The sequence below is a fragment of the Melospiza melodia genome, chromosome 3, assembly GCF_035770615.1.
Source record: "Melospiza melodia melodia isolate bMelMel2 chromosome 3, bMelMel2.pri, whole genome shotgun sequence".
NCBI classification, from domain to species: domain Eukaryota; kingdom Metazoa; phylum Chordata; class Aves; order Passeriformes; family Passerellidae; genus Melospiza; species Melospiza melodia.
In genome coordinates, this window is record NC_086196.1 from 21,704,300 (window position 1) to 21,715,889 (window position 11,590).

Consider the following 11,590-nt stretch of genomic DNA (forward strand, 5'->3'; position numbering starts at 1 on the left):
TGTGAACAAGTCATGTTTACTGCTTTCATGACAACTCAAGAGCACTTCTGAGGCTGCAAAAAAAAGAGAAATGGACTTTTTTAGGATGTTGAGCATGCCTGGGGAACATGTCTGGGATTAATACTGAAGTCACTGCTATACTGAAAAATACATAATAGGTAAACTCAACATTTGGTTTGACTTGCCAGGGAGAAGTGAGCATCCTGACCCTTCTTCAGTTTGGAAATTGCTGAACTCTTTTTATTTGCTTTTATCTTCCATTCTGTCACTTTTAAAAATGAATACTGAGAAAACGTTACTTAAGAAAATCTACTAATTATTGAAAAATGTCAAGTAACCCATTTAGAATGCAATTCAAAAAAACTACTCCATTTTCTTTGAGGGAGAAATACAGGGAGCACATCTTTAACAATACAAAAGCCTACACTTCTATGTCTTCAAATTTAGGGTAATTCTGCAACTTCCCTGACGTGTTTTTATATACTATAATTGTTCAAGCAAGTTGCTTTTCATACACCAGAATTTTTCAAGCGAATTATAAAAATGTTACTTTGAAAAAAAAAAAAAGCAAATATGATCTACCAAAAACAACTCAGGAAACATGCAGGAGTGCAATAACAACAGGCTGAGTAGTAAAGCAGGTGGAGACTGAGGAGGTCTTCAGCAGCTAAGAAAAAGGCAAGATGATGTTGGAAGAGACTGCAGCTGGAGACCCACCCTCAGCCACAGGCATTCTGAAGAGCAGTGGAGTGTGACACAGATCCTGAGTTCAAAAGAACCATGGAAGAACAGCCAAATGCTATCCCAGCTTAACTGAAACACCTGTGGTAAAGGCAGGAAGTGTATTCTCAAAAATTATTTTCAAAGCAAATTTTGGTTACTGCACAGTTAAGAGGGTTTGGGGAGGATTTGCTCACACAGCAGTAAATGAAAAGGTATTGATCATGCAGCAGCTGCCAGATTTATTACAGAGGGACAGAGAGGCATACAGAGAGGGAGCTTTTTCACAAAGGAAATTTGTGGTTTTTTTCTAGTACCCACAGAAAATAAAGTTTTGTCAGTGCTTTCTGCTGGTTTTAATTGGCTGACCCAAAATCTGTGTTAACCTGTCTTCATCCATCCCTACAGTGAAAAGGAAAAAAGACAATTTGCTTTGCTACATGTACAATCACACGGAAAAAGAATGCAACAAAGAGAAAGAGGTTATGGCATATTGCAAATTTGTCAACCGCATCGGACAGGGAGTTGACAGTGAACATATAACACTGCACTTGATACCTGGTAAGGAGAAAAGTTACTCTTTATAGCTGTTATATAGGACATTACAATATCTTTATTAAATCAGGTGCCACAAATTCATCTCCAATGACATCTAACAGAAACAGATTTTTGTTATCCAAGCACTTTTGTCTCCTTTTCCCATGGGAAATTTTTACACACAGAGGAAAATATCAGGTTTTATGTAATTAAAAAAAACCCAGATGAAATGTGTTGTCTTTGCTGTATTTGAGAGTGGACTCAGTATGTTCCAAAGCAGTGACAGTTTAATCACTATTGCAGGCTGCACCACCAAGCTTCATCCTCTGTGTTGAAATGTGGTCATGCAGTTTCCAGCTTCCTTGCTAACAATTTAGCAGGGATCAAAGACTGTGGTGCCTCATCAGGCTCAGGAGGACAGCCTGTGGGAGAGCATTTCCACTTTGAACACAAGAAGGGCAACCTCTGTGAGGTGCTGCAGAGACCAGGGCAGCTTCCAGTCAGCTCTGCAGGGAATGTTTTGTAATTAGAATTCAGCATTGCTAAATCCAGCTTTGATGTTTAGTTCTGACAAGAGCTTGGATATTTCAGCTCTTTTTATTCTAAATTGGAAAGGAAGAAATCTTGCACATCCCCCTAATGCAGAAATGTTCTTTTTCCCACAGCAGTGGTACCTACAGTTGAATCACTATATCTGCCAGATTTCACTCTCTTAGGCAATAAATATGCAGGCACTTTAATTACTTTAATCACTTTAATCAGCAGATACTTACTGATATGACTAAGCCAATCAAAGACAATTAGCAACACCCACGGTTCATCAAAAAGGTGTTGAGGCCTCACTATGAAGGTCTTAATGAATTTCCTGTTAGTGCTACAGCAGTAGTGAGTACCTTAACAGAATAAATTTTGTATTAATTATTGTTCACTTGATGTTCAATATAATCCCACTCCAGCTCTGTCTAACCCTGTAGTCTAACAGATAAATCTAAGTCTTTGCGTGTTGGTTTGTTGATTGGATTCAGTACTCAAAAATTGGAGCTTTATTAGATTGCCTTTTTCATTTCCTGATTCATAAAAATAAGGAATGTGAGACATATACACCCTGAAAGATCATAATTAATGAAAACAGTAAACTGAAATCCTAATTTAAAGACCTTTGAACAGATCACAAATTTTGTGGGGGAAATTCATTCATCTTCCTGCTTCTTATTTTCTATCTCTGTCTCCTCTCTGTACAGGTAAGAAAGTTTCCTGCTCAGACAGCTTGGGCATTGGAACAGAAAGGGACATATTAATAAAGCCATGCTGTGATGTAAAAAATCCAAAAGGCTTTACTCGAGGCAATATAACTTACCAGTGCATCCACAGCTCATGGACGGTTGCAAGGAATGACTGCCTGTCCGGACCAATAAACGACCTGCTGAGTGGTGCTGAGGTAACACTCATGGGTCTGTGGAGGCTGGGCTGGGGAGCGGGGTGGAGAGAAAAAGTATTGGTTGCATGATTTTTGCTTATCATAGTCTAAAATACATGAAGCATTTGAAAGTTTCTTTTTAAAGATATGAAGAATGTTTGGCTTTGTTTACACTGGCCAGCCTAAGAGCCGAGGCCCCTCCCGGGACACAGAGGGCCTGAGGCACTGCATGGATAATGTCCATACACATGAATGCTCTGTTCCCAGGCAAGGTGACCTTGTCCATGGCATCCATAAGGAGCAGTTCCTGGCCTGGAGCGTTCCCTGAGCTGTGCTCAGGCACACCAACAGTGAGGCTGTAGGATTAACTCTGGACAACTACCCAGCCTCATCCCCAGGCCCTTCCTACAGTGCCCACACCCTTGGCCACCGCACTTGACAGATGGGTGCCAGGCCTTGGTTTTCAGCCTTGGTATCATCCCACAGTGCTCTTCCCATCCACAAACCATCCAGAGTCACCTTTATCTCAGCCAGGTTAGAGGATTTCCTGTGTGACATGCTGTTATCTTCTGTTCCAGTCTTTGGTCAGCAGCCCTGAGGCAAAAGCTCAACTACCCTCCTACCTTGAACGGCTTAAGGAACAGACAAAAAAGGAGCTAACCACAATACACAATTCTTCAGCAAACATAGGTGCAATTGTTACCATCCTGGATATGGTCTCCTCTATCCCAGTTGAGGCAAAGGAGCTCCCTATGCAGGTAAGGTTTTATTTTAAGTATTATCTACACCTACCAAGCCCTTTGACCCTTTTAGTTAGAGAGAATGATGTTTTCCCTGAAGTTTCACACTTGCTTAGGATCAAGATCAGGGCAGTGTTAAGGGAATGAGATAAAGTGACAACAAAGATACAGAGAAGTTCATGAAAACTCAAAATGATGAGGACAAGGAGTCTATGCATGAAAGAGAAGATGCTGTAAGCTTAGCAACTAGAAATATTTTAGGAACACATGGATATCTCCAGCATTCTAAGGCAGGAAAGGACAAGGGATGATGGATAAAAAATTGGACATGAGCCAGCAATGCTCTCTTGCAGCCCAGACACCCAAACAGGTCCTGGGCTGCTTAACAGGGAGTGTGACCAGCAGGTGAAGGAAGGTGATTCTGTCCCTCTACTCTGCTCTGGTGAGATCCCACCTGGAGCACTCCATTCACCTCTGGGGTTCACAGGGCAACAAGGATGGGGGCATGCTGTAATGGGTCCAAAGGAGGGTCACAGAAATGGTCAGAGGGTGGAGCAGGTCTCCTGTGAGGGCAGACTGAGAGAGTTGGGGTTGTCCAGCCTTGAGAAGACTCAGGGAAGAACTTATTGCAGCTTTTCAATACTTAAAGGGGACTTACAAAAAGCCTTTCTATCAAGGCCTTTTGATAGTAGTGACAGGAGAAGGAAAAACAGTTTAAAGTAAAAGAGGGCAGGTTTGGATTATGTATTAGGAATAAATTGTTTGCTATGAGGGCAGTAAGGCACTGGAATAGATTTACCAGAGAAGTTGTGGATGCCCTAAACCCTGGAAGTGTCCAAGATGAAGCTGGATGTCCCTGTCACCTGGAAGGGGGGTTGGACTGGATGACCTTTAAATGTCAAAACCATTCTGTGATTCTATGATTCCATGAGTAGACATAGGAATAGAAAAAAATGGTGAAATAGGAATAGGGAGAGTAAATTCCAGGAACCATGATCAAGCAAGAAAAATAAACTGAATGTAACAACAAATTGATAACAAAAGAAACCTTAGAAATAATTGGGAACCTTGGTTATGAGGTCCAGAGGAAAAACACTGCTCTTCTGAACAGAAAAGTGCAAAAAGGTTTGATAGTCATAGATAGAAAGCCCTACATGAGGCACCAAGAAATGAAAGACAGCAAGAACACTGAGAAAGAAAGGAAAGAAGGCTGGAGATGCCAAAAATGCTAAACAATGCCAAAGTACCAAATAATATATTAAAAAATAGTCACACAGCTCTGCTTTTGGAAACCTTAACTTGCAAACAGAGTATGCAGAGGGTTAACAACGGAAGACTTGACATGGACCGAGCAAAATAAGAAAATGTTGGGCTTTTTCAAAAGGCACTTCTAGGACCACATATAAATTACCATCGGAAACAACAATTAATTGTGTGAGATTTCAGTTACTGCATTATTCTGTTGTTGTTCCAGAATTTCTTATCCACAGTGGACTTAATTGTTGACGATTCCACAACTGCAGCTTGGGAAAAACTGAATAAAGAGAAGACACAACAAAGTTCTTTGTTACTACAGTCGGTAGAAAATTTTTCCTTGCGCCTCCAACCAGTTAATAACACCATTCCTTCTGTCTCTGCAAACACCGTTCAGCTCCAAGGAGAAGTTGTCAAGGGAAATAACAACACAGCTTATAACAAGGACTTCCGCAGTGCAGGAAACCTCACAGTCAATGTGCTCATTAGTGAAACTGATGTCCAGACTCTAACCCAAAATTCAACCATTGTCAGTGTGATGTACTCAAAACTTGGACATGTTTTGCCCCAGAAAACATTTGAATTTGTGAATGGTTTATTGATAACAACAACTTTGAGCAGCAACAGGAGCCAGAAGTTTGATGTTAATATGACATTTGCAAAGAAAGACTTGTCTCTAAAGATGCCCAAGTGTGTCTTTTGGAACTTCACACTCAACGATCACAAGGGGGACTGGGATAATTATGGCTGCACACCCACAGAGTCAGAACGTTATGTCATTTGCTCCTGCAATCACTTGACATCATTCTCCATTCTGATGTCACCTGATAGATCCTCCGAGCTAATCTTTGAAAATTATATTTCCTACGTTGGCCTGGCCATTTCAATCGTGAGCTTGGTGGTCTGCATCATAATTGAATCCTTGGTCTGGAAGTACGTGACAAACAACACAACCTCCTACATGCGCCACGTCTGTATTCTCAACATTGCCACATCCCTGCTGATTGCTGACGTTTGGTTCATTGTCATTGCCTCCATCACTGATCAAAACCAGCAGATGAGCAGAGACATCTGTATCATGGCCACCTTCTTCATCCATTTTTTCTACCTATGTGTCTTTTTCTGGATGCTGAGCCTGGGCCTCATCCTTTTCTACAGACTGGTGTTCATCCTACACAACACGAGTAAGACTGCTCAGAAGGCGGTGGCATTCTGCCTGGGATACGTGTGCCCCTTTGTCATTGCAGTCACCACCATCGCTGTCACGCTGCCAAAGAACAGTTACACAAGAAAGGATGTCTGCTGGCTCAACTGGCAGGACAGCAAAGCTCTCCTGGCCTTTGTCATACCTGCCTTGATCATTGTGGCCACGAACTTCTTCATTGCCGCAGTTGTTATAATAAAAATACTGAGGCCAACTATTGGGGATAGGTCAAGCGGGCAGGAGAGGAAATCTCTGTTTCAGATTGGCAAAAGCGTGGCCATCCTGACACCACTGTTAGGCCTCACCTGGGGTTTTGGCCTTGCCACCATCATCAAAAACAGTCATCCAGCTTTCCACATCCTCTTTAGTCTGCTCAATGCTTTGCAGGTGAGTTGTGCACATTTTTGTTTCCTCTATTGTGATTTAACATAGAGACGTTATTGCAGTGCTATGCTTGGCAGGGCACAAGAACACCAGGGAAAAGCTTAAATTTGCCTAACACATCCTTATTTCAAAAGAGCTCTTTGGGAAAGCCATTCCAGGAATTCAGCAGTATTTCATATTCTCAACTGCCTTAGCAGATGTGCCATATAGACAAAGCTGGCCTAAAGATAACTCCCTACTTTGCCAGTAGTTTTGGGATCAACTTCACTGCTGAAGACCAGGAAAACAGCCCTGTTATGTTCAGGTGGGCAAACTTCAGCATCCCTGTTTCCATTTACAGTGCAGCTGGAGGCATCACGTTATGCTTTTTTGGGTTTCAGTATAAACCACAAGAAAGTCACCAAGATCAACTGAGAAGTACTAATGATAAAGAGAAAAACTGACAAAAATATACCATTGAGAGTTTTCAGTCAGTATGACTTTTGCCACATATTTAGGTGGTCAGTAGGATCCCAATACAAGGAAATTTCTTAAGGACAATAAAGTTATGTGTACTCTCCCTTTAAAGAGAATTCTTAACATTTCCCATTGTTAAGAGTGGCATCAAAACTGTTTTCTTCAAACCAAACTCACTGGCCTTTTTCTTGGAGCCTACTAGTTTGTCTGGAGAGCACAGGTAGGGCATGTCTTCCATACATACACATTCCTTTTTCCAAATACATTTAGTGCTACCAAACTATCTGTGTCAGTTTGTAGACTAGATCAACACAGAATTTAAATAGACGACGCCTGGGGAGCTGCCAAATGAGCAGTCCCTAACTGTGATAAACAGTTAGAAAAATGCTCTCTATCAAAGAGTTCAAAGTTTAAATAGTACCATTTAATAGTTTAAATGGACAATGTCAGAGATATTTATGAGATACTGAAATTAAAGATTGCTGTCATCAAAATGAATGTAATTATCTGTCTCCTAGGGATTATTCATTTTGGTGTTTGGGACTCTCTGGGATAAGAAGGTAAGGATTCCAACTATTTCTTACAATATGCCAAAATACTGTTGGAATTTGAACAGAATTTCTGTATTTACTGATTGACTAATTTTTTTAACAAATAGATTCAAGAAGCCCTGTTGAAGAGGAATTCATCATCCAAATGGAGTTCACAGCAATCAAAGGTTAGAATCTTGACCTAAAAATGCGTTTCAGTTACTGCTGAGTAGCCTAATTTTGTCCAGTGCACTTTAAATTCTGGATTATTTATTAGAACAAGTCATAGAGGACACTAACAACATAAATATGATTATATCCCCTTTATAAAAGTTCATTATTTTCACTTTAATTGGTAAAAAATGAGAAGGCAGTTAATGGACATTTGATTTAAATTCCACAAGAAAGAAACTAGAAAATGTAACTGAAAACTTTTAGTTAGAAAACAGAAAATTTTTGGCACTATTATTTATTCACAATCTGAGAGAAATGCAAGGGGAACTTCTTGGGGAATTATTGTTTCAATTTACACTTCTGCATATATAACACCCTAACAAAAAGGTGTGTAAGGATGTGTAAGAAACTTAGAAAGCTTTGGGTTGAAATGGATCTTCAGGATCATCTAGTTCCAACACCCACCCCTCCCTCTTCCTGAGCTGCCAATGGTGCTGGCATCATCCTTATATGACAATAAAGTTTGATTTTATATTGGTATCTGAACAGGGTTTATTCAGAAGAGCCTGTACAGGTATTGCTAAAGACCTAGGAAGCCGACTTAAAAGCAAGGATAATTAAGAAGATGAGAACACAGGCTCAAAGGAATTAAGGAGTCCATTAAGGCTGAGCTGTCAGTTCAGAAGAGCAGCATTGGATCAAATCACTCCAGTTTCCACAGGAATTGCTGAAATTGGAAACTACCCTCAGAGATCATCTTGCACCACATTCCCATCAGAGCGTGGTCAGCTAGAGCTCAGAGCTGTGTCCAGTTAGGTTTGAGTAGCTCCAAGGATGGAGACACCACAAGCTCCATGCCCAGCCTTTTCCTGTGTTTGACCACCCTCACAGTGAAAGAGTTTCATCTTAAGTGGGATTTCCTGTATTTCTATTTGTTCTCAAAGCCTCTTGTCCTTCATTGGGCACCAAGGAGAAAAGTCTGGCTCCATCTTTACTCTGTCCTAATCAGACAGCCCTGAGTATGTCCTGGCATTGGGTTTGCTCCTCCCCGAGGGCAGGAGGACTTTGAACTTCCCTTTGCTGAACGTCGTAAGATTCCTGTCATTTCTCCAGCCTGTTGAGGCCTGAGAATGAGCAAATAAAGCAATATCAAAGTCTTTCATTAAGGGTTTTATATTCATTTACCTTCTTTCTCTACCACCTTATGATATAGGTGACAATACACAACACTGCCTTATTTCCCCCACCAAAGTGCAACTAAATAACACAGGGGGACCGAAGAGAAAAAGATGTGGTTTTCATGCCTTTTTTTAATACGGAGGAATCACGTTAAATTCTCCAACCACTCCAGAATCAAAAACGAAACTCAATTTTAGCAGCAAAATGTTCCTTCCTTCCGTCCTTCCTGGACTGCAAAGAGTTGTGTTCCAGCGCCCTCTAGCGTGGCAAGTAAAATTTGCCTCGGATTATCTCAGCCTGCGGGCTGTCAAGAGCAATCCCCATTCACATAAATCTTGGCTATTGTGGCTACCTTAATGGCCATACTGACACAGCTAAGAGAACAGGATCCCATACTGCCTGTTAGGACAGACTCTGGAGCCTAAGCCATCCACCTGGCCAAGAGTTAGAGACAAACAGATTGTGCCTTGTAGTTTCTTTTAAAGTTGATCTCCTCCATCACCATCATAAACATGCAAATGTGTGAACTTGATACCTCACAAACATCTAGCTTTGCCTTCTGTGGATTGTTTGCTCATACTACTGAAACAAAGTTTATTGGAACCTTTTTTTTTTTTTTCTAAAATGGGGCTACAAAGAAAGTTCTTTTGACAAAAGCATTTTTCTCACTTTCAGTCATCCTCTCTGATCCTGGTGACACCAATGCTTGCTATGAGCTACCCATTTTCAAGAACTTTTAACAACTTATGTGGGAAAACAGGTATGTGACAACAGATCTCCCTTACTGAAGCACAAACAGGATTTGGCGTTCATTCTTGCTCTCAGGATCTGTCTGTCCTGATATCCATTAATCTGTCTCTCCATGCATCCATAGATTGTTTTTACTCTTCTAATGCAAAGAAACTGCAATAAGTCAATTGTAGCATACTGCTAGCAGTGAAATTGTCTATCCCTAAAACAATTATTGGATGTTTCACCAATTCTAAATCCCACTAAGTAAGCTCTGTTTTGAGCTTAATGAGATCGTGGCACAGTTCATCTGTCATTCATGTACTCTTCACCACCTTGTAACTTTATTTCTTCAAATGTTCTCTGGCTGCCATTTTGTGGACATCACCATTTTAGTGTTATGACTTCATCTTGCAAAAAACATTTCTGGAAATAACATTTAATTTCTAAGTGTCCAATCTTTGTATCCACACATTGTTCAGAGAGAATAGTGACACTTGGGTCTTAGTTTAGAGCCTTGTGGCCATAAGAGGGAGGGAGCTGAGATTCATCTCAGGAGCCTGTGAATGTGCTCTGGATGTCCCTGTGCTCCAGGAGAAGCACTAAGTGCCTTCATTTATGTGAGAAAATCATTGTCCTGTGGGATGGTTGGGAATTCGAGCTGACACATCCTGGCTGTGTCACCAAACATGCTGAGTTCTGTGGTTGTTGGTACTGCTGTAATCCAGGTAGTGCCAGGGCTGCAGGGCAAAGCAGAGCCACCTCAGCCACCAGCACAGCTGTCACTGTCCTTACTTTGCAGTGACAACTTGTCTAACCCCTGTGCTTCGTTTTGCAGGCAAATACAGAGTGTCTTCTTCCGAGCCATCCACCTCTTCCACTGAAAATACTTCCAAGGCATATTCCTTGCTTAACTGAAGCACTGCCAGTGCTAAATCATGTTACTCTGAAAGGACCTCTTCAAGACACACACAAAAAGCTCCTGGGAATCACCAGGAAGCAGACTGCTTCATTTTGACTGAATTGTGCCTTGGTGAATTCTTCTGGAATAATCATTTCTGGTTAATGTGTAAGGCAGGGAAGCTGAGAAAGGAGGAATTTTACAAGGTCTGCCAATCCCAGAAGAGATGACAAGGATTTGAAGGCCTTCATGTGCAAGAAAGGACATTGGGAGTGAGGAACTCTCAGCCCTTAAGTGGGTGCTTAGCACTATGCAGTACTGAGACATGAATTGCAGTGCTTCACACAGTTGTTGTCCAGTGGATTTGGTATTTCCCCTATCAACTCTCTGAATGATCCCAAAGGCCTGTGTAGATACACAAATACCTCACAGCTTCTCTCCTGCCCTCCTAATAGAGTCTGAAAAGGCCATTGTGGTTTCCACTTTCTATTTAAGACTTTCTGGAACTAAAAATTTCCAACTGAGAAGGCCCATTTCAGATCTTCACTTTTGACTCACATAAAATGAAGACCGTGATGATTCCTGCATGGTCTTCTTTCAGATGGAAAGACTGAAAGCTCCATGTGGCACTTTTTTGAAGAAAAGGAAGATTTATGCCCTTAACAATATTTTTCTTTCCCTTGATATGTAATGTGGTAAGACACAGATGGTTGCTGCCCTCTGCCACAGAGGGGACTGCATTTATTTAATGCATACAATTGTTTAGAATGCAAGGAGTGCCTTGTATAAAGTCTGTATGTTTGGGTCTTCTCTCAGAGGAGAAACACGCTTGAAGGACTCAGAGAATAAGTTCTATAGTGAATATAAATCATCATGTGCCAGGCAGGATGAATGGTTTTATATAAATTATTGCTCTAATACTACATTTGTGGAACCATTTTTTTCAAGCCTGTACACCTTTAAAGGCAGGACCCCTGTCTTCAGAAGAACCTGAAAAGTATTTATAATGCACACAAATGTTGCAAAATTTAATATACAATGTGGTAGAATCATGAAGATTTCGATTTGAGTTCAATATCAAATGCTCAGCCACGTGGTACAGTTCTGCTTGATTGTTAGGGAATCAGGCCTGTGTTTGTCAATGGTGAAGCTGTTCCTGGAACTTTGGGGTGAATCAGGATGGGAAACTGTTCTCTACAGTCAGAAGCACTTATAATGGCTTTGTATGGGCAAGAGTTTATGAATTCTGTGTAATAGCTAATTAGTGGAAGTACACCAGCACAGCTCCAGGGAAAGTGAGTGATGATGTACTGACTTACATAAGTATCTGTACCTTCTAGGATTCTTGAGCAATTTTTGCAGGAA

The 11,590-nt window shown here is 41.0% G+C and overlaps 1 protein-coding gene across 1 annotated transcript in view; it reads left to right on the top strand.

The window, feature by feature from the left end:
* ADGRF5 (adhesion G protein-coupled receptor F5) overlaps nucleotides 1-11,148 on the top strand; it is a 41,052-nt gene extending 29,904 nt beyond the window's left edge. Inside the window, exons 15-22 of the mRNA XM_063150958.1 lie at nucleotides 1,129-1,281; nucleotides 2,499-2,695; nucleotides 3,253-3,432; nucleotides 4,889-6,259; nucleotides 7,231-7,272; nucleotides 7,371-7,430; nucleotides 9,271-9,355; nucleotides 10,163-11,148. Coding sequence (XP_063007028.1) covers nucleotides 1,129-1,281; nucleotides 2,499-2,695; nucleotides 3,253-3,432; nucleotides 4,889-6,259; nucleotides 7,231-7,272; nucleotides 7,371-7,430; nucleotides 9,271-9,355; nucleotides 10,163-10,242 — 2,168 coding nt within the window. The 3' untranslated portion in view covers nucleotides 10,243-11,148. The remainder of the gene's footprint in view (nucleotides 1-1,128; nucleotides 1,282-2,498; nucleotides 2,696-3,252; nucleotides 3,433-4,888; nucleotides 6,260-7,230; nucleotides 7,273-7,370; nucleotides 7,431-9,270; nucleotides 9,356-10,162) is intronic.
* Nucleotides 11,149-11,590: the final 442 nt, after the last annotated feature.